Consider the following 27,595-nt stretch of genomic DNA (forward strand, 5'->3'; position numbering starts at 1 on the left):
TTTTTTTTTAGTGTAAACTGAAAATGTAAAATGTGATGTGTTGTAGTACTGTAGATATAACGTGGGCCTCCCAATGGTGTTTTCGGGTTCTGCCAAGTGTTGTTCGGCACGCTGTTCAATGTTTCGCACCGCGTGCTGGGTGCTTATTCAGCATGAAGAAACTCCCAGGGTGTGAAGCGGAACGTCGGACGTCACGCTGAACAACACGTGGTAAAAAAAAAACACCCTGAAAACACTCCTCTTTAGGAGCAGTACAGAACGACAGCGAAAAGAATATATAAGAAATACTGTAGCAGTATAGGTAAAATTCCGAGCAGTGTGATGTCCAATAATACGTTCGTATTTTTTGCATTCTGTCTGAAGAAAGGTCATCGTCAGAAATATTAACCTACTACGTGGCTATTTTTAAGGTGGCGAGGATTTTTGTTTTCGTGTGGAGAGCACCGTGTAATGTGGTGGTGTGGTGTTGTTTTTTTGTTGTTGTTTCAATCTGTGTTTTATACACCACTGCCAAGGTGGTGCCCTGGAGTTTCGTTTTAATTCGAGGAAAGTTTTAAGTGAGACCCGACAAACTTCGTGAATCGAGTCAGCTTAACTGAGGTACGAAATGTGGGGATGAAGTCAGGTGAGTTCCAAAAGGCCAAACTATGCAAGGAGACACAGGGGGAGAAAGCTGCTGGGAGGCAGATTAACGCGCTGGGGGAAAGGAGACATCGGCCAAAGGTCTAGACTGCATCTTAGAAAACAGATTTGAAATGACGGAGGCAGTGGGGGTGTTTTTTCGAAATTTTCACGAGGCATATACAGTGAGGGAAAAAAGTATTTGATCCCCTGCTGATTTTGTACGTTTGCCGACTGACAAATATATGATCAGTCTATAATTTTAATGTTAGGTTTATTTTGAACAGTGAGAGACAGAATAACAACAAAAAATCCAGAAAAACGCATGTCATAAATGTTATAAATTTATTTGCATTTTAATGAGGTAAATAAGTATTTGACCCCTCTGCAAAACATGACTTAGCACTTGGTGACAAAACCCTTGTTGGCAATCACAGAGGTCAGACGTTTCTTGTAGTTGGCCACCAGGTTTGCACACATCTCAGGAGGGATTTTGTCCCACTCCTCTTTGCAGATCTTCTCCAAGTCATTAAGGTTTTGAGGCTGACGTTTGGCAACTCGAACCTTCAGCTCCTTCCACAGATTTTCTATGGGATTAAGGTCTAGAGACTGGCTAGGCCACTACAGAACCTTAATGTGCTTCTTCTTGAGCCACTCCTTTGTTGCCTTAGTCATGTGTTTTGGGTCATTGTCATGCTGGAATACCCCTCCACGACCCATTTTCAATGCCCTGGCTGAGGGAAGGAGGTTCTCACCCAAGATTTGACGGTACATGGCCCCGTCCATCGTCCCTTCGATGTGGTGAAGTTGTCCTGTCCGCTTAGCAGAAAAACACCCCCAAAGCATAATGTTTCCACCTCCATGTTTGACGGTGGGGATGGTGTTCTTGGGGTCATAGGCAGCATTCCTCCTCCTCCATACACGGGTTGAGTTGATGCCAAAGAACTCAATTTTGGTCTCATCTGACCACAACACTTTCACCCAGTTGTCCTCTGAATCATTCAGATGTTCATTTGCAAACCAGACGGGCATGTATATCTGCTTTCTTGAGCAGGGGGACCTTGCGGGTGCTGCAGGATTTCAGTCCTTCACGGCGTAGTGTGTTACCAATTGTTTTCTTGGTGACTATGGTCCCAGCTGCCTTGAGATGATTGACAAGATCCTCCCGTGTAGTTCTGTGCTGATTCCTCACCGTTCTCATGATCATTGCAACTCCACGAGGTGAGATCTTGCATGGAGACACAGGCCGAGGGAGATTGACAGTTATTTTGTTTTTCTTCCATTTGCGAATAATCGCACCAACTGTTGTCACCTTCTCACCAAGCTGCTTGGCAATGGTCTTGTAGCCCATTCCAGCCTTGTGTAGGTCTACAATCTTGTCCCTGACATCCTTGGAGAGCTCTTTGGTCTTGGCCATGGTGGAGAGTTTGGAATCGGATTGATTGATTGCTTCTGTGGACAGGTGTCTTTTATACGGTAACAAGCTGAGATTCGGAGCACTCCCTTTAAGAGTGTGCTCCTAATCTCAGCTCGTTACCTGTATAAAAGACACCTGGGAGCCAGAAATCTTTCTGATTGAGAGGGGGTCAGATACTTATTTCCCTCATTAAAATGCAAATCAATTTGTAACATTTTTGACATGCGTTTTTCTGGATTTTTTTGTTGTTATTCTGTCTCTCACTGTTCAAATAAACCTACCTTTAAAATTATAGACTGATCATTTTTTTGTCAGTGGGCAAACGAACAAAATCAGCAGGGTATCAAATACTTTTTCCCTCACTGCAACCCAAAAAACCTCTAATGGGGAAAGTACATGTTCAAATCTGTGAATGATGATAAAAATTTACCGTGCTGATGAGTCCTAATCGGGACCAAACCAGTCCACGGCTGTCTATCACTGCATTACCGGTGCCTGTCAGTCAGTCACATTTGCTTAAATGTTTTATGATCGTTACCTGAGACAAGAGGACCACAATGCACCTCTTTGAAACGCTGATCGTTTTGCACGTTCACACGGAGGATGCGTGCTTCCTGCATATTTTTTGACGGGTTAAACGACGCATTTATATTCACGCAAATCTAACCCAAAAACCTCTTGTGGATGTATGGGAAAGTGTGAACCCTGATACGTAAAGGATAAAAGAGTCCACATGAAGGAATTTTCAAAAGTCGCGTGCACAATTTCTTCTGCCGCCATATCTTAAGATATAATTCCAATTGCACGATGGGAATATTTTTCAGGACCAAAAAAGAAAACCGTTTTGATTTATTTATATATTCATGTAAAGTGGACTGAGAGTAATTGTTGGAAACATCGAACAAAAAAGGGTATGAAAGGAAAATAACACAGGAAGAATGTCACCCCTCAAAGAATAAAATAATCACGTACAGTTCTTTGTCAATCTACTGCTGAACATAGGCCTCCCCGTGCCACGTGGACTATGGGAGCTCTTCACGCTGGACAATGTGTGTTGCTGAAGGAGGGGGGCGTTGCGCAGGACAAGTTCTGATATCACCCGCCACTGGGGTTTGCCGTGGCTAGGAGCGGAACTCGGGTTGCCGTGTTCGTGGCGCGGTGCGCCCACCACTGCACCACCGCTCCACCTCGCTCTCTTATGAAAGCATGACGTTGAGCCAGTAATTATAACACTGCACAGTCACGAGTCCGATCGTTCACACCGCGACACGTGTGATCTTTAGCATCGGGATCTATCTCAATCGTAGGACCGACGAATCATTGGCGCGCCTTGTACGTAATAGAGACATATTCCCTGTGCAATATTTCCAGTGGAGCGGCCCTGATAAGGGCCATTTTTTGGCATCTCTGTCACTACTCAGCCGATGTGACCACATCGCCTTGTGTTCCGGAACACATTTAAACGGGTAACCCTCGCGCGAAGGTTGTTCCTGCGATGCAAGGACACAGCCGCGCACGCCACGGCGCTCCTAAGCGAAGCGAATCCAGCCGCGTGCCGCCGCTGATTGGCGTCGGCCGCCTGAGACCCCCCCAGCCTCTCCCAGGCCGCATCGCCCATCTCGTCGTTGCGGTTTGTTGGCCGCCACGTGATTTATTTGCCCCCGCGCCTCCGTGTGTGCTCGGCACGGCTCGCGTCGCCGTTCCGCTGACGCAGGCAGAGTTTTCTCCCCCCCCCCCCATCCCACCGCGGTTAAACTGGAGCGCGCAAAAAAAACGAGCGGCGCACTGCCAAACGTGTACCACCTAACGCGTCCCCCTCCCCATTTCGCTGTCTTCTTTCATGGCCAAGGAAGAGCTCGCTGCTGCGTAGGCATTCGCTGTTGTGCCGTACAGCTCTCCGAAGTGTTTTTCGGGTCGTGGCCGCGTGCCGTTCGGCGCGAAGATATACGTCGTCGTCGACAGCAGCCCAGCCACGCCACGTGATTGAGGGAGAAACAATGATCTGAGAGCCAAGGAGCTTGCTGTTCACCGTTGGCGTGACGACACATCGAAGATTTTCACGGTTACGACGCACGCATCGAATTTTAGTGCGCGCGAGAAACGATTATTTTCAATTCTCACGTGCGGCGTGGAAGCCACGCAGCGTGGTGGTGGCTGTCAGTGCAAAATGCGTTTACATATTTTTAACTGGTCGTCTTTGCTCTGGTTTAATGTCTCAGGGGTGTTTGGACAACCCTTTTGATTAACTTGGCCTATTTTCAATGGGGTAAGTCCTTCAAAGCAACTCGAGTTTGTATTCCAGTTTCGTTCATCTTGGATCATCTGTACGAGAGTTATCATGCCCCCCCTCCCCACGACGGACAGACCACTGGACAGAGATTATGCATAAATGCTTAAAACCTTTGTTCGAGAGCGTTTAAAACATACATTTTTTTACATATTCGTTAATACTGCATTATATAAATTAATTTTGCTTTATTCATCAAAATCCTGCGAGTTTGTTGTTACATTTTTATTTAACTTGATCTGTTTAGTCTTCGTGAATTATGCCTATATTACATTATTTATTGACCAAAGTGAACCTTGAAAAAGAGACTTAAAAGTTCCAACGGATTCTCACCTTGCAAAGTCGATCAGTCGATCAATTATAACAAATGATCGTACGTCAAATTATACGTCAATATGGCCAAGTAACTCGCAACGGCGCCGGACCTGATTCAAACTCGGAAGCTAAGCAGAGTTAAACCTGGACAGCGCTTGATGGGGTCACTAACGTGCACAAAGAAACGGCTGCTATAGGCTGCAACTGCAGGGCTACGTCGTTATGATCTGAGTACAGTGCAGCAGCATCCATTCTTGTACTCTACTATGCTCCAAAGTCTTATTATCTTGACCTTCAACAACCCACGCCGGCCAGCGTGGTGATGAATTATGGTCAAATCGCCTCCACAACCCGCAACGTCACCGGGAGGCCCTCATCCAGCAGTGGATCGACAAAAAAAACGACTGCACGTGTGCATGCAGCGCAGCCAAACAGTTGCCCACGCAATATGCTATGAAGGAGAGGAACATTGCCCACGACATTAGCCGACGATATAATTTTCTTTCAGAAGGCCGTTAATGAGGGCAGTGGCGAAATGTTTACGATCTGTGCTCGAAGCTAAGACATTTTCTCTATCGCGGTCTTTGGTAACGAGGCGGTTGGTTGTCTCGTGGGGGCTCATAATGGACGTGTTAAGTGCGCTGAGCCAGCGCTGTGTTAAGATTCTACGTTTTAACCCCAGGCACCTCGTTCAAGGGATGCTCATTTTGCTCTGTGTACTCTCAGCTGAACAGAAGCTGTATTAAACCGGTGTGGCCAATCGCATAAATTATAGAAATTTATCAAAGAAAGCTTCACTGAGTCTCGAGGTTCTCTCTCTCTCCGGTTCTGCATTGGGACGTTTGGAGAATTAAACCTCATGGCGGTACCCCGGGGTACCATAGAACCCCGGGGTACCATAGAACCCCGGGGTACCATAGAACCCCGGGGTACCATAGAACCCCGGCTCTCACATGATGTCCGTGATGCAGTCATTTTTAGTCTGTTGATGGTCGGCGATGCGGCAATCGACTCATCTCGACGAGCTGTACTCACGATGCACCGCCACGGTGCGTACCGCGAGCGTTCAGGATTTCGGCACAATCGTCCTCGCTGCGTTTCGACATCGCGGAGTGTGGCGCTGATTTCGGATTGATTGGTACCCCAGTCGCGGAGTTAAGTAACACCCCTGGACAAAAATAGTGTCCCAGAAATAAAATATTTAATTGCCTCGGGCATTTTGTGTTGTTTGGTACCCCGGGTTACCGCAATAAGGATCAATTACTACTTTGAATGTGGATAGCAGAACACCTAGAGAAAACCCACACACACCAAGGGGGATAAGCGCGTAATCTTTATTTACAACCTAGTTGAGAGTCCGTTGAGACAAAACATACTTTTCAAGGGAGCCCTGACTTACGAAATGAAATGGAAATAGCAAAGCAGATACAACTAATACCAAATAACACTCAAAGGTCCGTACGTGTAGATTCAAGGATCCACTCGCTGCCCCGCCATCTACCGGCCACTTATGCAACCACCCAGATTTGGGAGCTTTAGAACCCTACGTTATCCACCAACCCTCCTCTACAAAGCACCGGATCTCATGCGTGTGCCGTGTGATTGTATTTCCATTATTTTCACCGTCATCAGTCACCATCGATCCATTGCAATAAATTTCCACATAATGATAGGCCACTTCGTTGAGCCATCATTTGTGGCCCGGTTGCTTCTGAAAAAGAGCGAAACAGGGCAGTGAGCTTTACCTGGTAAAATAAAATAAAAAAAAGTTTAGTTTTTAGTTTAACTCTTTCGGTAAAGTCACGTTGAAGGGAAACAATAAAATAATAAAATATAAATAAAACTATCAAAATTCTCACGACACAAACCTGATGACGACCGTTTGTGTTATGGTCGAAACGTCGTGAGAATTTTTATTGTTTTTATATTTTATTGTTTCCCTTCAACGTGACTTTACCGAAAGAGTTAAGAATATGAATTACTGCAGTCACGAAACCTTTAAATCAATTTTTTTTTAGTTTAACTTAGCCCGGTCACAGATGTATGCTTTTGAACATTAACAACTCGGCACAGGGCAGCTTCGTGGGCTAATTTGGCGAGACAAGGCTTGTGGCAAACCGCTCCAAAGCCGCCACAGCAGGAGCAGCTGTTGTAAGACAGATCCTTCAAGGATGTAAGCCAGAGGGGGCCTGCGTCGTCTCTTCTCCAGACTCTTGGCGTCTGTTAGGTCGCGTGGAATTTAAAGCGTTTTGCCGCGTGCCCCAAATGTCAATACCCTGATTGTGGAAAATTTGTATTAAACAACATATTCTTGGGCTTACCGCCCCCCTCCCCCGCCCTCAGCATTATCAACCCACCCTAACCATCATGGTGAAGTATAGTCAAATTCCAATCTCCTCCTTGACTGACACGGCGGAGGGGAGGCCTTCATCCAGCATTGGATTGTCAAAGGGCCACAGAGTTTGGCAATTGTTGGTGCCACTTCTGTCTGCTTTCTCACTTTTCTGTGCAGATAATTGCCGATAACATTCTCCGTGCTCCCACCCCATACCGGTGCGTATAAAAGGCGTTTCACCATACTGTACCAGGACCCATAATTTATCCTGTAACTCTTAGCCGAGTCTCAAGGCTCTATTGCCGGAGGGCCATTGCACTCTGTGATTGGCCGATGTATCTCTGAAGGGCATTGTGCAAACTCCCAAATACAAAGCTGCCATTGGAGGTTAATTCTTTGGCCGGCAAACGCGGGCCACATCTGGCTTAATGATATCACTTTTGAAGGACAATGTTGATTGTTAAGTCATTTTTTTTCTCGTCAGCATCCAGCAGAGCTCCAATTAGCCAGCCCACGCACTCAAGAGCTATTTAATTGCTTTCAGTCACAACAGTTCCCAGTGGTCTCTTAGAGCCCTATACTTAGGTCGCTTCTGAAAGCCAGGTCGCTTCTGAAAAATAATCTGATAGCTCAGTGGGCCTTATGTGGTAAGAAAATTGTAGTTTATTTTTATTTGTACATACATTTTAAGTGATTTGTTTACTTTTGCTCTATTTGGAACTCCTATCGTGTGTGTTTTTTTGTATTGTTTGTTGTTGTAACGTTCTGACCTGCCCCTACTGGACACGTGTGAAAAATAGCGTTATAAATCATTGGATTCCTCCAGTGTAAATAAATATACTGATTCTTGGGCACGGCTCGGCTCTGTCTCGGCCTGTAACGCTCCTCAGCTGCGTTCAAAGGCGGCGTGCGCGAGCGGCTTAGCCGTGGCTCCGGGACTCGGCCTCGCGGGAATCCAGAGCACGGCTAGGACCGTGTCCGAGCACGGCGGCTTTGAGCCGGCTCACTTGAGCCGAGAGCCAAGCACCGTGAGCCGAGCCGTGGCTCACGATAGGCGCTGAAATAGCGACGTCACGAAGGTCGTCGTCTCCTTCGCCTGCGCACCGACCCAGTGTCGCAGGCATCTTCTAAGGTGGCCTCAGTGTAATTTTCCGCGATACGATATTTTGATTTCACGACATGACGACTATCTCTCAATGTCAGCTGTCCTATAACTTTGTAATTGTGTTTTGCATTTCTTGTGCTGTTTTTTTTTTACTACGAGTGCAAATGTATGTAAGCTAAACTTATTTCACACCATACATAGCCAACTGTGCTAATTGGAGGTGCGGGGGAAGGACAACACAAGAGCAGTTCTAAAGATATTAGTTTTCAGTCTAAATTTAAAAGTGCATAGCTCCCAGTCGTTTGCTAATATCGAAAAGAAGAGCGTTCCAGATGACCGCAGAAGCGCATCTGAAAGCGCGTGAATAGTTTAAAAATCTTCAATCGCAGTTCATTCCACATAAGCCCGCTATACGTACGTGTTTTAATACTGTAAGAGTAACATTGCAATCGATAGCACTCGCAACGCATATACTGTCGGTTACATGAAAATAAATAATCCAGTGAACTATTCTATAAAAATGACGATGTCATACAATTGGCATGCCATCAATTCACCCTGAAAAGCACATGGCAAAGCAGTAATTGAATGGTTATATTTTTTCCAGGTAAGGCCCACTGAGCTAAATAGCTCTCTTTTTCAGAAACGACCTGGCCACAAATGATAGCCCAACGAAGTAGATTATCGTGTGGAAACTTCTAGCAGCAAAATACTTTTCAAGGCATATTTATAAATGTGGAGGGAATCACCGGAGGGCCCAGAGAAATGTCTATGCGACCACGGGGAGAACATCCAAACTACTCCACATGAACAGCCATCAGAGTCAGGACCGAACCCACAACCTCCTGTATACCAGGCGAGGTAGTTAACATCTAGCCACCGCGGCACCCTTTACTTATTTACAACTTTAATTGCATTCGTTATTTCGTAGCTCTTTTGTCATAAAATAAATGTTTAAAGAAAAAAATATCAATGATAATTAGGATATGATAATATATATAAAAAAGAGTATTTTACGATTATCTTGGGTTATGCATCTCATGATGTAGCTTATTATCGTAATGGCCTGGGTTCGGATAATTATCCTTGTTTAGGGTTGTAGGTTATGACATCGCCTAGCGGTAGCACGTTTGCTGCTTGTTGCAGAGGTTCATGGTTCAAACCCAGCAATAACCCTGGTTAATATTGCAGGTGTATTATCCAGTAGAGTTAAAGATCCTGTGATATCATTCACAGGAGGAGGCCGTTGTGTGCCGGCTTTGTGGTCCAGATTATAAAATGGACCCGCGAATTACTATTTTGGAATATTCATCACCTCCTAGGGCAAAACATTTGCAGGCCCCTCTTGAAAGAGATTCATGAGACTCGGTGAGGCTTTGCTGCCTAAACAAGGATGATAATAATATGTTGTTAACGCCACAATAACCCTAGAATCTCTCTCCACTCTTTTCTCCACGGAAATTATCCGAAGCCCTGAGAACAATATGAAGTGCGTCATCTCGGGGAGTATTGCTTCCTGGGCATCTGAAATAATTTTCACTGTGCCGTGATCCGAAGCAAGGTCACGATTTTGGGGGGGGGGGGGGAGGTCGCCGTTAAATTCAAGGATTGTGCGATTCACATTAGACGGAGCAAATGTTCCTGAAATGCAGCGCAGGCAAACGCACCATTACCCCAAAGTGACAATGTCTGTGGAACCAATAACCTGAGACCATCGTTTTGAACGGAGAGCTATTAAAATAATGAGTGATATCTTAACCACTTTCTGTACACCCATTCTGCTTCACCAACTCCACTCACTGGTATGGTCTCCACTCACCCACTCACCAGTATGGTGAGGTTTGGTCAAAATAACCCCTCCATAATCTGCACGGCATGGAAGGCCCCTCATCCAGGAGTCGATTGGCAAAGGGCTGGATAAAGTTGATAGTGCCGCATGTTCTTCGGATGTCGGCGGTGATTGTGCCTATGAAGAAACTGACCCCTTTGCCAGTCCGCTGCTGGACGAGGGCCATGTCATGCCGCACGGTTTTTTTTTTTTAAACCAATACTTCCCCTCTTGTCATCCGTGTGGGTTGGTGAAAGCGGGGAACCATCAAAGCACAGTACAACAGTGGATTTTTTTTCACTGCTGCCGTAGCCTCTAGCAACCTGTTGTTGTTGTTGTACTTCAATCCCCACAGTATGTGGAGATGCTCAACCACTGAGTGCTCTATGAGGTGAATAGGACGCGGAGCGGCAGCGCGGGAGGGTGACGGGGCGGCAGACGGCTCGCGCGGAGCTTGGCTCTTGCGTCAATGATCAAGCTCGTTAACTTAACCCTATTAATAAAATCACGGCCTTCTGTTGGCGGATGCGGGGCAATATGGTCACGTGGAGCGCCAATCGCGTCCGACCAAGGCTTGCACTGGCGATTCCGCTAACCCCGCAATCGGAAGGTTTTGCATGTTCAAGTCCCGGTTGTGGGATGATGACATCGCCCTTAATAATTATCATGCGTTCTGGGGGAAGGGGGTATAAAATGATTCACACCGCCGTTTTGGGTCATGGGTTGTGATTTTTCAATGAGAAGGCTGATGTCCGTGATGTAGAGTGAGGGAAAAAAAGTTATTTGATCCCCTGCTGATGTTGTACGTTTGCCCACTGACAAAGAAATGATCAGGCTATAATTTTAATGGGAGGTTTATTTTGAACAGTGAGAGACACAATAGCAACAAAAAAATCCAGAAAAACGCATGTCAAAAATGTTATAAATTGATTTGCATTTTAATGAGGGAAATAAGTATTTGACCCCCTCTGCAAAACATGACTTAGCACTTGGTGGCAAAACCCTTGTTGGCAATCACAGAGGTCAGACGTTTCTTGTAGTTGGCCACCAGGTTTGCACACATCTCAGGAGGGATTTTGTCCCACTCCTCTTTGCAGATCTTCTCCAAGTCATTAAGGTTTCGAGGCTGACGTTTGGCAACTCGAACTTTCAGCTCCCTTGACAGATTTTATATGGGATTAAGGTCTGGAGACTGGCTAGGCCACTCCATGACCTTGATGTGCTTCTTCTTGAGCCACTCCTTTGTTGCCTTGGCCGTGTGTTTTGGGCCATTGTCATACTGGAATACCCATCCACGACCCATTTTTCAATGCCCTAGCTGAGGGAAGGAGGTTAGCACCCAAGATTTGACGGTACATGGCCCCGCCCATCGTCCCTTTGAAGCGGTGAAGTTGTCCTGTCCCCTTAGCAGAAAAACACCCCCAAAGCATAATGTTTCCACCTCCATGTTTGACGGTGGGGAATGGTGTTCTTGGGGTCATAGGCAGCATTCCTCCTCCAAACACGGTGAGTTGAGTTGATGCCAAAGAGCTCCATTTTGGTCTCATCTGACCACAACACTTTCACCCAGTTGTCCTCTGAATCATTCAGATGTTCATTGGCAAACTTCAGACGGGCATGTATATGTGCTTCCTTGAGCAGGGGGACCTTGCGGGCGCTGCAGGATTTCAGTCCTTCACGGCGTAGTGTGTTACCAATTGTTTTATTGGTGACTATGGTCCCAGCTGCCTTGAAATCATTGACAAGATCCTCCCGTGTAGTTCTGGGCTGATTCCTCACCGTTCTCATGATCATTGCAACTCCACGAGGTGAGATCTTGCATGGAGCCCCAGGCCGAGGGAGATTGACAGTTCTTTTGTGTTGCTTCCATTTGCGAATAATTGCACCAACTGTTGTCACCTTCTCACCAAGCTGCTTGGCAATGGTCTTGTAGCCCATTCCAGCCTTGTGTTGGTCTAGAATCTTGTCCCTGACATCCTTGGAGAGCTCTTTGGTCTTGGCCATGGTGGAGAGGTTGGAATCTGATTGATTGATTGCTTCTGTGGACAGGTGTCTTTTATACAGGTAACAAGCTGAGATTAGGAGCACTCCCTTTAAGAGTGTGCTCCTATCTTCTTTGGTTCTTTCGGTAAAGTCACGTAGAATGAGAATAAAATAATAATAAATTGATAAAATAAAATAACAATAAAATTCTCACGACGTTTCGGCCACAACACAAGCGGCCTTCATCAGGTGAAGGGACGAGACTGTCTGGAGGACAGCGCTGGAGCGAACACAGCCAAGCTCAGACTGCGACCTTTAAGCTGTGTGAGAAGAAACAGAGCGCCTTGACAAAGGAATTAGCATAGAATTTAGCATTGAAATAGCTGAGTGATTAGCTTGTGACTAGCCACAGAAATGGCAATGTTAAAGTCAAAGCATACACATTCACAGAGGCACCTAGTACAAATCAAACAGGAGAATTTAGCATTGAAATAACTGAGGGATTAGCTTGTGACTGGTCATAGAAATAGTTATGTTAAAGTCAAAGCCTACACATCTACAGAGGCACCTAGTACAAATCAAACAGGAGAATTTAGCATTGAAATAACTGAGTGATTAGCTTGTGACTGGTCACAGAAATGGCTATGTTAAAAGTCAAAGCCTACACATCTGAGCTATTAACAGTAACTGGGTATACACTATATAATGAATACTATATAGTAAACCAATAAAAAAACTAAAATATAAATTACCTCAATGTTATCAATAAACTCTATATATTCTCCAATCACCTAAGCTACCAACAATAAGTCGTTATATATCACAATGCTATATGGCGAAAAAATGGGTGGATTCTTACCCTCAACTTTAGCACCACGGATAGCTAGCTATTTCAATGCTAAATTCTATGCTAATTCCTTTGTCAAGGCACTCTGTTTCTTCTCACACAGCTTAAAGGTCGCGGTCTGAGCTTGGCTGTGTTCGCTCCAGCGCTGTCCTCCAGACAGTCTCGTCCCTTCACCGGATGAAGACCGCTTGTGTTGTGGCCGAAACGTCGTGTGAATTTTATTGTGTTATTTTATTTTATCAATTTATTTATCATTTTATTCTCATTCTACGTGACTTTACCGAAAGAACCAAAGAAGATGAATCCTTGCAGTCACAAAAGCTTTAAATCGAAATTTAGTGTGCTCCTAATCTCAGCTCGTTACCTGTATAAAAGACACCTGGGAGCCAGAAATCTTTCTGATTGAGAGGGGGTCAAATACGTATTTCCCTCATTAAATTGAAAATCAATTTATAACATTTTTGACATGCGTTTTTCTGGATTTTTTTGTTGTTATTCTGTCTCTCACTGTTCAAATAAACCTACCATTAAAATTATAGACTGATCATTTATTTGTCAGTGGGCAAACGTACAAAACCAGCAGGGGATCAAATACTTTTTTCCCTCACTGTATATGTACAGCACTTGTGTCACTCCACTGCTGGATGAGGCCCTCTACACGCAGCGTGGGTCGTGGGCGTTATTTGGCGATATTTCACCACGCCGGTTAGTGCCGGTTGGTAAAGGAGTGGAGCATAGATGTGGATATTTAGAAAATTAAATCCAACTGGATTTGACTGCATTTCAGTCTGCCGCCCACCACATACCCCCCCACCCCCGCAGTTTATAACCCCATAACAACCCCATAACAACCTGATGTGCATGACAGCCGTCCATTCAAGCACTGTCCAAGCTCGAAACTACTAGGCCTCCCAGATGGGATGAGATCGGCCCCATTCTGAGTGATCCGGTCACAGGAGATCTCCGTGGTAGGATTGTGACATTTCTGCCTTTGCTTATTTCATTATTCATTCGCTTCGGGTGTAATGTGATTGTTACTGCCGGCATAACAACGATAATACCACGTGCCATCTGCTTCACAGTGGCCGTTAAAGTTCCCATTACGTCATTCGCAAGAGAGGGCTGGCATGGAATGCCAACTTACAACTTATCAAAATTACCCGCAAATTTTTCAGTTATTCTACATCAAAATCATTGCTCCTCTAATGGCAAACTCATGCCCCAAGCCACTTGCAAATGAGACTACAGGGACTCCTCTTCTCCCAAACGAGTTAGGTCCCAGAGGTCTATTCGTAAATCAATTTGTTCGTAAGTCCAACTTTACTCCCGTCGATTCCAAACATATTGTTTGCAATCGAGGCCTTCTAAAATGAAAGATGGCTCATAGGCATGCAACACTGACGCTGGTCCTCCAGCCACACTCTCTGAACAGTTTCTGCATCTCTTCAATCACTATGCTGCTTTTCTTACTAACAAACGTGGACCGCATTGGCACAGAACCTTTCACATGCTGCTTAATTCGCTCCCGGCCCTTTAAAATTGTCGAACAATTTATCACAAAAGTCACGCGGAATGTTTACAATCGTCTCACCTCCCACAGCGCCTTAGTTTCCATCGTAATAATGCGCCTCTTCTTACTACCACCTCAACACTTCCACCACTGTTACGCTTCTGAGACATGATGGGGGTTGATAATGCTCGTGAAAAGCACAGAGAATGTCGTAGGGAACCGCACAGCGACAACACAACAACAGACAATGGTGGCGGCCCAAGGCAGAAATGCTGAGAATGCTGGGTAATGACACCGAACAGCCACCGACATCTATTGCGCGGCAGTTGAACTTACGACTCTCAGTCCGAGCGGGCAACGGGAAATACGGACAGGCTTGTCCGAATCTCTGAAAGTTTGTAAGTAGAATGTTCACAAGTAGAGCAGTCCCTGTATCCTGCTGGCTTGAGTTCTCACCTGGTTAAACAAAATCAAACTACGCTGTTTTGAGCATGGGGCGGCACTCTTTCGCTTCTCGAAGTGCGGCGACTTGTGGGTGTCAGCTCGTATCGCCAGTGACTGCACAAAGAAAACTATTACTCGCTTTTGGATAAATTCCACCTCTTAGAATAAAAAAATATATATTAGTTTGACTGTCATGCGATAGAGTGATATACATTGCTGCCAGCGACAAAGCGGATGGGAAAGTGCTGCCCTCTACTTCTGCGGACCAAAGGTCATTTGATGAGATTTCAGCGGTAGCTCTGTGACAACTGTTTCTGCAGGGTCATTCGTTTAACGCAAAAGGGTTAAATATCCAAATGGAAAGGGCACAAATAACATTGGGGGTTGGGGGGGGTGGAGAAAAAATAGTTAAAAATCGAATCGGCAGTCTCATGGCAATCAACTCAAAATGATTAGTTCTCAGAGCTAAAATAAGTCTTATTGGTTCTTTCGGTAAAGTCACGTAGAAGGGAAACAATAAAATAATAAAAATATAAAACAATAAAATTATCACGACGTTTCGACTACAACACAAGCAATCATCATCAGGTGTGAAAACCACAGCAAGAAAAATTGAAAAAGTCGTGATAATTTTATTGTTTTATATATTTTTTCGTATTATTTTGTTTCCCTTCTACGTGACTTTACCGAAAGAACCAAGAATATGAATCCCTGCAGTCACGAAAGCTTTAAATCAAAATTTAAGTCTTATTTCATTGAGAATCCTTATTTAATATGATATTTTTCGTTCAGTAGTTGCTAACCGGGCAGAGACCTCACTCCCTACGCTTGGGAACCCAGTTTAATTAAGGGGGGGGGGGAGGAGGAACAGCAAAGGGCTATATAATAATCAAGGGCGGCTGAAACTCTTCATTTGAATCGAGATCTCAGCAGTGCTGCCTCGGAGTTGTGACATTTTCTGGAGCCCCATGGGCCACCCCAGCAGCTTTTAATACAAAAGGACAATTACTCCTTGACTTTCATCAAAGTTATATATTTTTATCAACCCCTACTGAATTACATTTATTTCTATTTAAAGGGGCGCCACGGTGGTGAAATGTTAACTACCTCGCCTGTTATACAGGAGGTCGTGGGTTCAGTCTTGACCCTGATGCCTGCTGTATATTTGGAGTTTGCGTGTCTCTCTCCCTGTGGTCACGTGGATATTGCTCCGGGTCCTCCGGATTTCCCCTCCACATTCAGAATCGACATGCGCTTCAGAGTATTTGGCTGCTGCTATAAATGTCCACGTGATAAGCCACTTAATTCAGCTATCATTTGTGGCTTAGGTCTCTTCTGAAAAGCAGCTATACAGCTCAGTGGGCCTTACTTGGTAAAATAAAAATAAATAGATTCGTTTTTAGTTGAGAGTACTACTCTGCGAGGTAAGTCAATGGTGCTTTTTCTCACAACGGGACTCGCCCCCCCCCCCCCGCCAACAGAATGGGAATCCTCCACCGCTCAGGGCTGTAAACGGGAGGTGATCACCAATGAGCGGGAAAATCCCTTCGACTATTCACCGTCAGGATTATTCCTCCATCGTGCTCGTTGTCGTCTCCACCGGTTGTCCCGGCCGTTCCGGCCGGGGCCCGCGAACGCGCGGGTGATGAAAACGCTGTAATTGCGCGAGGCGTGCGCGCAACGCGACGCTTCCCACACTGACACTGATCCATACGCTCGCATTCTCCCTCTGACACCAGTGGCCCTATTAAGGCACTCAAGCACTCAATTGCCAAACCCAGCAAAAATTAAGGAATGGATCTATTGTAATTTGGGGATGGGGGGGGGGGGAGGTCGATGGAGCAGTGGTTAGAGCTCCGCGCTGCGAATCCAATGACCGAAGTTTGATTCCTTTTGATGTCCAGCATTAGTGGCGAGTGATATTCGAACCGGTCCTGGGCCCCTTCCCCACTTCATGAACCCACGCCAACCAATTTGGTGAGGTACAGTCAAATAACCCCGATGACCAACCCAGCATCGGGAGGTATTCATCCAGCAGGGTGTTAACAAAGGGCTGTAAAATGATTCTATTATATTTTATTGTATTCGCTGCAGCCCCTGTATCATCACCTAAGCATACACACTTGTCACTATGCATATACGTTTGCCTCTGTAATTATAATATTGCTCTTTACTTACACAGGAAGTCATGCATTGAATTGTTTGGCCGATTCCATTACTGTTTTTGACTTGTGGGAGGAAACCAGATAATCCAGAGTAATCCTCCCTGCATATAAAGGGCTCATGCTCAAAGCTCTGCACAGATAGGTTCAGTAGTCCTTTGCTCTATGCCACCTTTTGACCATCTCACATCCCACACTCACAAGACCAACACACGTTATCACCGTTATTGCGAGGACAATACTGTTGGAAGTCTCTAGACAACTGACTGGCAGATCAATCTTTGATGGTGTGTTCAAACATTAGACCTATACACCACGTACGTATGTACGTTGAACTTCTTTCGCACCATGCGTAGCCAATCGGAGGTCTCGTATACGATGCAATAATAGACTAACAGCTGGATTTTTTAGGTTTGTAGATTATGATAATAATAATACTGACGGAATGGGCTGTGATGTGATCGTTAGATCATAGACTGCCAGACCAGTCGGTCTGTGATGCATGGTTTTTGGTCATTAAGAGAATGACTGAGTGGCTGGCTTGTTTTGAGCAACATTACCTATGAAACGAGCATTAAGAAGATTTGCAATTGCTGAGCCAGCCTTTTCATACGTGCGAGCGTAAACGATGACTCTGCATTCCAAGGATTTGGTTGTGAACGCCCGAGGCTTGTAGGAGCCAAAATTATGGCCACCGTAATGTGTAGATAAAACACGTACGTATACACACACAAGCGCACGCACGCACGTACAATCTACATATATATCCAGCAGCAATCCAATAAAGTGCTTTGCTATGGGGGGGTGGAGGGGGGAGCCATGTTGCGGATCCTGAAATCCGCGGTGCACCGCGGAGGTTAGACTTATAATCGGCGAACAATTTTTAGCATCGACGCATTGTGCCTTGGATTATTGGAGGAATTGACCACGAGATTCCATTTATGTGTGCAAATTTTGCAGATTGCAGGGGCAAGCGTGGCACGTGACTAGCGGCGAAGTGAATATTGATGTATTTTGAGGTGATGAGTATTTCCTCGACTCGTAGCAAATCTGCCATATGCATCTATCTGTGTTATAAATATATATTTTTTGGGGGAAAAAAATATTACACTTGATTCCCAAGTCTAAAAAGTATAAACATCCTTTTCTACTGTACAAATCATATCAACGCAGCTAGTGTGTGCGTGGGGCGTAAAGCATAATAAATACATAAAAATGCTAACTAATAAGCATCTTACCGTACAGACGAGGCAATGAAGAAGGCTGTCTCTGATGTAGGCCAATGCAGATATCAGAGCATTTTTGTTTGCATGTTTTGCCACGAGTAATGTGTGGTTAATGCGGACCTGATGCCTTGCAAAAGGTATCATTATTTGGTGTTTGAGCATCGTAACACAAGCCCCTGTTTTATTGTCAGAAAGGGTAAAAACCATTTCCGATTTTTCATCATTTTTTTTTTTATGCGGGCAAAAAAAAAAGGTATCCCGTAGATATCTTACCATCGCGTTATCCCTGCAGCTCCGTTCCTGCAGCTCTGCGTTGGCCCCGGCCACTTCCCTACGGATCACGGTTTTTGCGATCCGCGAATCACCAATGGTCTGTGAATGACGGGGATTCGCGCATTTTTCGATCGCTTATTATGGCATAATATAAAATCGTCATATTCTCACCTATGATTGCTCATACTCTGTATTGATCGCAGCATAAACGTTGGAGGGTCGTACATTGGGATGTTTGGCCAGTCCAATTCCATTATTGATCGTTTGGCTTCATGCGGTAGGAAACCGGAGGAAATCCAACATGAGAAAGGATGACATTCAATGCTGCATACAGATAGATTCAAAATGCCATTGCCGTACTGCTCTCTCCTTGCCACCTCGCAGCCCAAGCCCACAACACCTGGCATTCCCTGGCAGTCTCCCGTTGCGAGCAGAGCCATCCCTTTCTGGTACGTTGAATCAGGGCGACCGCCCTGGCCCCACGCTTCGTCGTGGTGTCAGAAGTAATACTTCTGGTTTAGTGTGAAGGCGTCAGGGGTAGGGGGGGGGTGTCCACACTTTGTGAATTTTCCACGGGCCCCGCACCCCCGCTATGGACGGCCCTGCATGCGAGTGCTAACCAGGCCGGCTTCTGCTTAGCTTGCGAGGTCCGACAAGGTCGAGCGCAATTCGGGGCGAGTCAGTCATAGGCTGTATTCTGCGCACACCTTAAGGCTTGTAAATAAAATACAAGCTAAGCCCATCATCGTTAAGCATGCTGCCGTTCGTGAAATGAACACCATTTGGTGCAGGGAAGTCAACATTGGTTGTATTTAATGATCTTGAGCCCTGATAGACCCAGCTCATCAGTTATCCCTTCTCCGCCAATAACATTGAGAACTGCCTCGCGCACGAACAGCATCGGCCTACCGTGGGACTGGAGCCAACCTGGGAGACAGACCATGGTGGATATGCACTATTGTGGCTGAAACGTGTGTTAAGTGTATTTGGCTGCTAGCAATGTCCACATGATAAGCCACTTAGTTGAGCTATCATTTGTGGCCAGGTTGCTTCTGAAAAAGAGCTACATATAGCTTAGTGGGCCTTACCTGGTAAAATACCAAAAAAATTAGGTTTAGTTTCTCAAACACCACGGCCTTGGACTGTGCTCAACGTGGTGGCGTGCTGCACGTATGTACCGTATGTTGAACTTCTTTCGCACCGTACGTAGCCAACCGTGCTAATCGGAGGTTCTGAGGACATGGGGTCACCTGTCGACGTCTACGTGGAGACCGCCAAGTCCCGGCCAGGGGCAAGCCACTGATCACGATGACAATAATGATGATTGTAAGGTATTTGAGTTGGTCACCATTGGCAGAGATTGTCTCCTGTCACAGAAATGTGGATATTCCACGAATGACTCGAGGCTGCCAACACTGATGAGTGCTGCCCAGTGCTTCTGTATGGACTTTTTTTTTAGGGGGGGGAGGGAGGGTGGGGGGGTCACCGATTTCTCTTTCGTAGAAAAGATGGGCGGTGGGGGCTGTCAATTACAATTTGTGCATCTAAATGTGGGGAGGGAGGGGGGGGGTTTGAACGACGCATCGGTCCAATAATATCGATTCGTATCGATTCCTAAACTGACCAGTACATGCGTTGAACGGCATACGTTGTAACACGCACACACCTCGCAAATGCTACACGTAATAATTTCATTCCAGACTCGTTAATCGTGACCACGAATCGCGACGGTTCACGAAATTGCCAAGGAGGGCGGCTGCGGGGGCGGCTGGTGGGGGTTTGGGTTGGGGTGAATTGTGAATTGTTCCACCCCGTGTTTAAATGTGACCTTATTTCAAGACGACGTAAAAATGCCCCCCCATTTAAAAAAAAAATAGGGGGCATTCACATGAAGAAGCGTACCAGAGGAGGGGAAGCCGCTCTCCCTTTATTTTCACAGAACGCAGTTGCGGTAGGTAGAAGAGAGGCCAGAGGGCAGTGAAGAGAGATGATAGAACGGCAGGGTGCTGTTAAGGACGTACAAAAGAGAGAGACGGACAGACAGACAGTCGTAGGCAGAGGAGAAAAGGGAGGTCATGAACCCGCACTTGAACAGGGTAAGGGGGTGGTTAGACATTGCGGGTGGCTGGCGGGAGGGAATCTCAAACCTGTTTGCCCCGTGCATTGTGTTGTGCATCGGGCGGCACGTATTTTCGCGTGTAGTTAATTGAATCGAAATGGGTCAATGGCAAGTGACAAGCCACTAAAGCAGCACAACATCACCCCCTCCCCGCCACCACCATGCCAACACCACAACACCACTACTGCCGCTACCGTGACCGCCGCCAACACCACAGATACAAGTACCACTTCACTGTAACTATCACCGCAATTACGACCACAACCACCATAACCGCTATTCCATCGACTACCATCACTACAACCAGCACAACTACCACTGTCACGACCACTATGACCTCTGCACTTCCGATTAGCACGGTTGGCTACGTATGGCGCGAAAGAAGTTCAACATACATACATGACCGCCACCACTATTTCCACCACTACAGCTGCTGCTGAATAAACGGTCACGAACTTCACCGCCTCCACCACAACAACAATAATTCGGCTACCTCCATCAACACCACTACTACCACCACTTACTACCACAGCTACCACAGTCACAACCACTACCTCTATCAACACCATTCATATATGAAAACAGCCACCACCACCACTACGACCCCGACCACCACCATCAAGACCACTACCACCACAACTCTTGCCACCAACACCGCAACAATAAGCACACCTACGGTTACTGCAACACCACTACAACCACCCACACCACAAAAAACATCACAACCACCACCAAAGACAAAGATACCCCGTATAGCCTTAGCAGACTGTCGGGGCAAGTGCTGTTATCGAGCACCTATGAAGGCTGGCACCGCACACGTGGGGGAGGTGGGGGGGGTGGTGGCCAGCACCACCACCATTGTCACAGCCACCAACCACTACAATTTACCCACCAACCACTACAATTTACCCACCAACCACTACAATTTACCCACCAACCACCACCACCACCACCCCTCTCTCACTGCCCTTGCACCCACCCCATTCCCACCCACCCCCCCCCCAGTCCCTCCCCAGCCTCCCGGCTCTCACCCCGTGAAATTGAAATCCGCCACACGCCCACGTTTTGCTGCAGTGCGATTGACTGTAATGAGCAGCGACGGTTTTGTTCTCAGACGCGAGCGAACGCGCTCACCACCGGAATTCCCCTGCACTGAGACGCCAGAGACAGAGAGACAGAGGCGCACGCATGCTCCCATCATTGCTCTCTGCGTTACAGCGGGCCCGTAGCGTCGCAACGTTATAGCGGTATCGCAGCTTCACAGCGCGATTGTCAACGTCACCTGCAGCCTCGTAGTTTCTCAACGTTACTGCCTGCGTTACAGCGGCCCAGTAGCGTTGCCACGTTACAGTGGCATTGTATCCTCTCTAAGTTACTGTCTGCGTTACAGCGGCCCCTTAGCGTCGCAACGTAAACAGCGGCATCATAGCTTCACAACGTTATTGTCTGCGTTACAGCGGGCCCCGTAGCGTAGTAAAGTAACGGCGGCCCCGAAACGTCGCAACATTACAGCAGCTTCATTGGTTGCCAACGTTACTGTTAACGTTACCGACAGCCTCATAGTTTCTCGTAGCCCCGGCGGCATCGTGGCTTCGCAACGTTTCTGTGACCGAGTAGCCTTCTCAACATTGCACGTTTCCGTACCAGCAGCCCATGCCTTCTCAACGTTGCAGAAGCCGTAGCTTCTCACCATTGCAGTCATCTAGTAGATTTTTACTGTGACGATCAACATAACAATCAATCTTCTTTGGTTCTTTTTCGGTAAAGTCACGTAGAATGAGAATAAAATAATAAATTGATCAAATAAAATAACACAATAATATTCTCACGACGTTTCGGCCACAACACAAGCGGCCTTCATCAGGTGAAGGGGGCGAGACTGTCGTGAGAATATTATTGTGTTATTTTATTTTATCAATTTATTATTTTATTCTCATTCTACGTGACTTTACCGAAAGAACCAAAGAAGATGAATCATTGCAGTCACGAAAGCTTTAAATCGAAATATAACAATCAATGTTTAGGGCAGCCCCATCGTGTCATGTGCCGTGCCAGCCGTCATAGGCGCTCAGAGTCTATTAAAGCTATAGGCGGGGGGGGGGATCTTTGGTCATCCTTGTCTTTTTGTTTGTGTCCGTGCAGCAAGAAGGGCTTCGACGTGCGCTCGTTCGGCACGGGGACGCACGTGAAGCTGCCGGGCCCCTCACCCGACAAGCCCAACATCTATGAGTTCAAGACACCCTACGACGCGATGTACCAGGACCTTCTGCAGCGCGACAAGGACCTGTATCCTCGAGAGGGCCATCGAGCGCACACAGGCCTGTGCAACTGCACCAGGGCCCACGGACGGACCGTGGCGGGCAAGGTGTTGGGCGGCGAAGAGCGGGGAACTTTGACGGTGGAGAGGGGGCGGGGGGGGCATTGCATTCCATTCCTTGCACACCGGGGGCCCCTGCCAAGGACGTTACACCGCTGCTCAGAGGTCTAACTCTGTCTCACTTAGCTCGCACCCACAGCTAAATGCCTGGGTTCGATTGCTGGTTTGCTACCTGTGATGAAACCAAGCTAGATAGCTAGTCACCAATAGCTAAACAAAATACTGGCATTGAAATTTGATCCTTCGCATAATTCGACTACATTCCAACTCTTGGTATGACTGCCATGTGATGAGCAATGTGTTTTTTTTTGTCATTTAAGAGTGCATTTGGGATAGTGCGCCCTCTAGTGTGGATAAGAAGTCACATTAAGGCAGTGGCCCTTAACCTGGGGTGCACGCACCCTCTGGGGGTGTGAGATGCCCTTTCTGAGGGTGTGAGACATGGCCACATTTTTTCACAAGGTAAATAATCGAAAACACAAATTAACCACGGACGCGCAAGTACAACTACTTTGTTTAATCAAACCTATGTATTAACGTAATTTTGTTTTTTTTTACGCTTGAGAACCAAAGGGATGCGATGCTGCAGTAGAGGTTAAGAACCGCTGCTTTAAGGGATCTGCTGACGTGGCGTGATGCTCCGCTCACCAATTTCTAGAGGGACATCCCAGCCATCTCGTAACACGAAGTTGACAAAGGATCACAATTCTCAATGAAGCCAAAAGTCAAAGCCTTTCCCAGCTCAAGGGAGCAACGGGGAAAAGCTCGTATCCAGTAGTGGCCCTGCGCCGGCTGTTATAAATTCCACATAACCCTGATGGGGACCTGTCTTACCATAGCCTATAAATTCATGGCCTTATTAAGTCAGAATCGTGACTGCAGCTGGCATCCCCAAGGCCAGTGGTAGAAATTCCACATTCATCATCAAGCAAATTGTATCAAACATTTCAACACGTGGTATCGTGCCACATGGGTAGACTCGGCCTTACCCAGCGTTGGGGAAACTTATGGCCTATGAGCCGTACCAGGCCCATGCCTTCAGTTCACATGGCCGACGGCCGCATAAGGCCTAGCGCTTTTAAACTCGTTTCTTCAGAACTGCTTTTTTTTGTTTAGTTTGTTGTCCTTCCCTCGCATCTCCGATTAGCACGGTTGGCTACGTACAGTGCGAAAGAAGTTATATATAACACGTAGGCTTTCGCGACCAATATTGTTCATGATAAAGGTATTTGGGTTAGATCGCGTTATTTATAAATGTACAGGCTTAGTGTGGCTTGGAAGCGTATTATTAGATAATACATATTACAATTCCTTATGGGGGAAACACATACTAATTAACGGATCACTAACGTAGCATATAATCACAATAACACACATTACAACTAATTACTAATCTACAACTCATTACTAATCATAACCATTGACTGATTACCAATCGATTATATAATTACAATACCCCCCCTCCGCCTCAAATCACTTCACCTGAAATGAGTTAAATGATGACGTCACCCTGCTGCTCTATTTAGCAAGTGAGGGCTTTACCATTCTGGCGAATTGCCCGATGATGCTAGATGTAATTACCAGCGAAACGTCGTACTCAAACTGTAAATGTTGTGGATTCACTCTTCAACACACCGGTGTGCTGAAGTAGTGAACTATTTGTCTTTTGTGACACTTTTTTGCTGATTGGCCGTGTCGGGTAGTGGAGGGTTATGACACATTTATAAATAACGCGATCTAACCCAAAAACCTTTATTATGAAGTTATATATACATACAAATTACCTGCAAACAATATTTATCCATCACTGGAAGCGTTTTAGCCACACTAATCAGGTACTAGAGAGGATGAATATTGTTTTGACCTGGCACCAACACTGCGTTTCCAATTTTTTCACCATGCCCAGGCACTTCCGTCATTGCAAGCATCTTGACCACACTCATTTGGTGCTGGAGGGAAATATTTTCTGGGATATATAACAAGGGCGTCTTGCAATGACGGGAGTAACTGAGTTGCCTGTGTTAATGCATGGCCCAACTAAGAGTATTTGAAAGCCATATTGTATTTATGTTGAACTTATTTTGTACCGTACGTAGTCCAGCGTGCTAATTGGGGTGCAGAGGTAGGACAACAAACTAAAGACAAAAAGCAGTTCTGAAGAAATGAGTTTTCAAGTATCATGGTGTAGTGTAAAGTAGTGTATAGTGTACCGTACTCTGCAGTGTATAATAGTGCAGTATGTATGCTGAACTTCCTTTGCACCGTACGTAGCCAACCGTGTAAAGTAAATTTGCCCACCCCCTGGCCTAAAAAAAAACTACAGATGGTTCTATGCCGGGTGGAGGAGGTTGGCGGTAAGCACCGGTTCACTCGCTGCCAAAGTCACACACGTTGTGAGGGTGCAGTTAATATCGCTGTCGATGCTTTTGTGTGCACTCGCCCCCGCCCAGCCACTTACGAGGGTCGTAGGGTCATCGCGCATTGTGAGCGGTCGTCAGGGGCTTTGAAAGTAAATCAGCCTAACGGGGCTACTCAATTACCGTTCCAGTCCTATCTCTAGGCCGCCCCGCCACGCACTCCTAAAAACCGCCCCCCCATCGCTCTCGAAATTCCGTCCCCCTCTCTACCCCCCCCCCCCCACCTGGTGCGCAATCACACAGCTCCCGCCTCCCCTCCATCTCTACGCCCCCCCCCCTCCCCCTCCTTTTATCTCCTTGCATCAACGTCTCCCTCCGTCTGCTCGTCCGATATTAAGTGATTTTTTTTTATCCGCGGCGGTTAAATAGGTCGGCCACTGGGGGCCCTCTTAATAGCCATAATTCATTGCTCGCCGGTTGGGAATTCGATTGGCGCCCCCTCCCCTGGGTGTTGTGTTTGTGCTGTCGATGCACTCCCCGGGCGCGGCGGGGTAAGTGATTGGGAAGTTGTGACCTTAAGTCGGCGGGGACGGGAGGACAAAGCGTTCGCTGTGCTCGGCAGAAAGCGCGACCAGTGGCGGGCCGACCGGCGGCAGTGTCGTTGTGGGTTCTCCACCGGGGGGTATTTTTTTTTTCCATTTTTTTATTTTTATTTTATTTTTCATTTTTTTATTTTTATTTTATTTTCCATTTTTTTATTTTTATTTTTTTTTTCCATTTTTTTATTTTTATTTTTTTCCCCCCCCCCGCCCGAGCGTGGTTGCGCCGTAGCGCGTGATGTAACCCGGAGTTGATGGATCGCTTGCGTGCGCGATGTAGCGACCGGGCTCGCGATGTACGTGCGCGAGGCATTCCACAGCTTGACGACGGACCCTCCCAACGCTGCACGGGTCACGTTTTTTTCGAGTGGCTTGCTGTTACGCGCGTCGAGATAGCGCGCGCAGGAACTCTTGCAAGATTCACGATTGTTTGTGATTATTTCTTGGAAACGAGGCATGTAATTGTTCAACCACCCCACCTAAGCATTGTGTTTGTTTTATCTGCCTCTCGTCTTATTTTGTCTCATTCGTTCTTTTTTGCTTATGTGTACTATTTACCTCCCATTTACAATAGATTGACTTAATCGTAAATAATCGATTCCTGAATGCACAATTCCCTCTGTATTCTGAGCACGCGTATCCATTTTAATCGATGATATTGTTTCCATATCCGATGGAAATTATCACACTATCTTTCGAGTCTAATTGCACAACAGCCGATTCGTCAATTTGTATCCACCCAATCGTGACAATCCTCCGACATGTGGAGATGGCGGCAATCGTTACAGTTCTTTATTCGCTCGTGATTTACTTGCAGATGTCTACGTAGCCTTTTGATGTAAGTACGGCAAGTAGGTTGCCGACTTGCCTATAACTCTCTCTCTCTTTCGACGTGGATTTTTATGTTTTCCAATTCTGTGTATGCCGTTGGCCTCGTGCCACGACAGATTTACTGTTCGGAGCTCTGTCGGCAGCGGGGTAGAGAATGGTCCCGGAAGGTGATGTAACTAAACTGCTTCTGAAATCACTTCATTAGGCCTCTCTTCTTCTCCGCCCTGTGTGGCACACGATATATATATCCGCCCCGGCGGTGACTGTGGCATGATTGCCGTATTCGACTTTGCACTTTGTAACGATTTGCTCTTTTTTGTTTTCCCCGCGATTTCATTCCCGATTGCGCAATTTGGCGCCACGCCCCAAGACGGAGGATCCGTTGAGATTGCAACCCCTTTAGTTTCAGAGAACGGCGCGCAGAAGTGGATCTCGCGGAGCTCCCATCTGGGATTCCTTTCAAGTTGACCCCTGGTCCACAAAGTGTGGGAAAGCGCATTTCCCGCCCACTCTCAGTAACGTTCATGACGTAACAATTAAACCGATAGTTTAAATTCTCGTAGCTGAAATGTATAACCAATCAAAACGCAGAACCAAATTTCACGTGATGGATTTTTTGCGCGGTCGTTGGTGATTGGGCTCAGACCGTGCGACTCGCTACATCTGAGAACTTGATTTGACCATGGCCAGCCAAAACCTGGATGGGAACTCAAGATCTCAGTGTGCCAGTCAAGTGGCTACACCGTGGTATCAGCATGTTTGGATCATCCGACCACATCGTGTATCAGATATTTGAGTGTTTTCCACTGCTATGGGTGTGTTTCAACCAGGTAGCCTGGTTTCCCCATACATTTTTTTTTACTCATTAAGGAATTGAATAAACGTTGGAATGCACTCAAAAATACACAGCAGAGGTCAGCAACCTACTTGCTCTACTACTTTCTGCAGGCTACCCTAAA

The 27,595-nt window shown here is 46.4% G+C and overlaps 1 protein-coding gene across 1 annotated transcript in view; it reads left to right on the forward strand.

Moving 5' to 3' along the window:
• The window catches only part of LOC116950393 (RNA polymerase II subunit A C-terminal domain phosphatase SSU72), a 46,483-nt gene that overhangs the window by 6,236 nt on the left and 12,652 nt on the right, over positions 1-27,595 (forward strand). The window contains exon 2 of the mRNA XM_032968096.2: positions 22,615-22,758. Within this exon, the coding sequence (XP_032823987.1) occupies positions 22,615-22,758 (144 nt within the window). The remainder of the gene's footprint in view (positions 1-22,614; positions 22,759-27,595) is intronic.

The sequence above is a fragment of the Petromyzon marinus genome, chromosome 39 (genome assembly GCF_048934315.1).
Source record: "Petromyzon marinus isolate PM22_M1 ecotype Great Lakes invasive population chromosome 39, UKy_Petmar_22M1.pri1.0, whole genome shotgun sequence".
Lineage (NCBI taxonomy): Eukaryota > Metazoa > Chordata > Hyperoartia > Petromyzontiformes > Petromyzontidae > Petromyzon > Petromyzon marinus.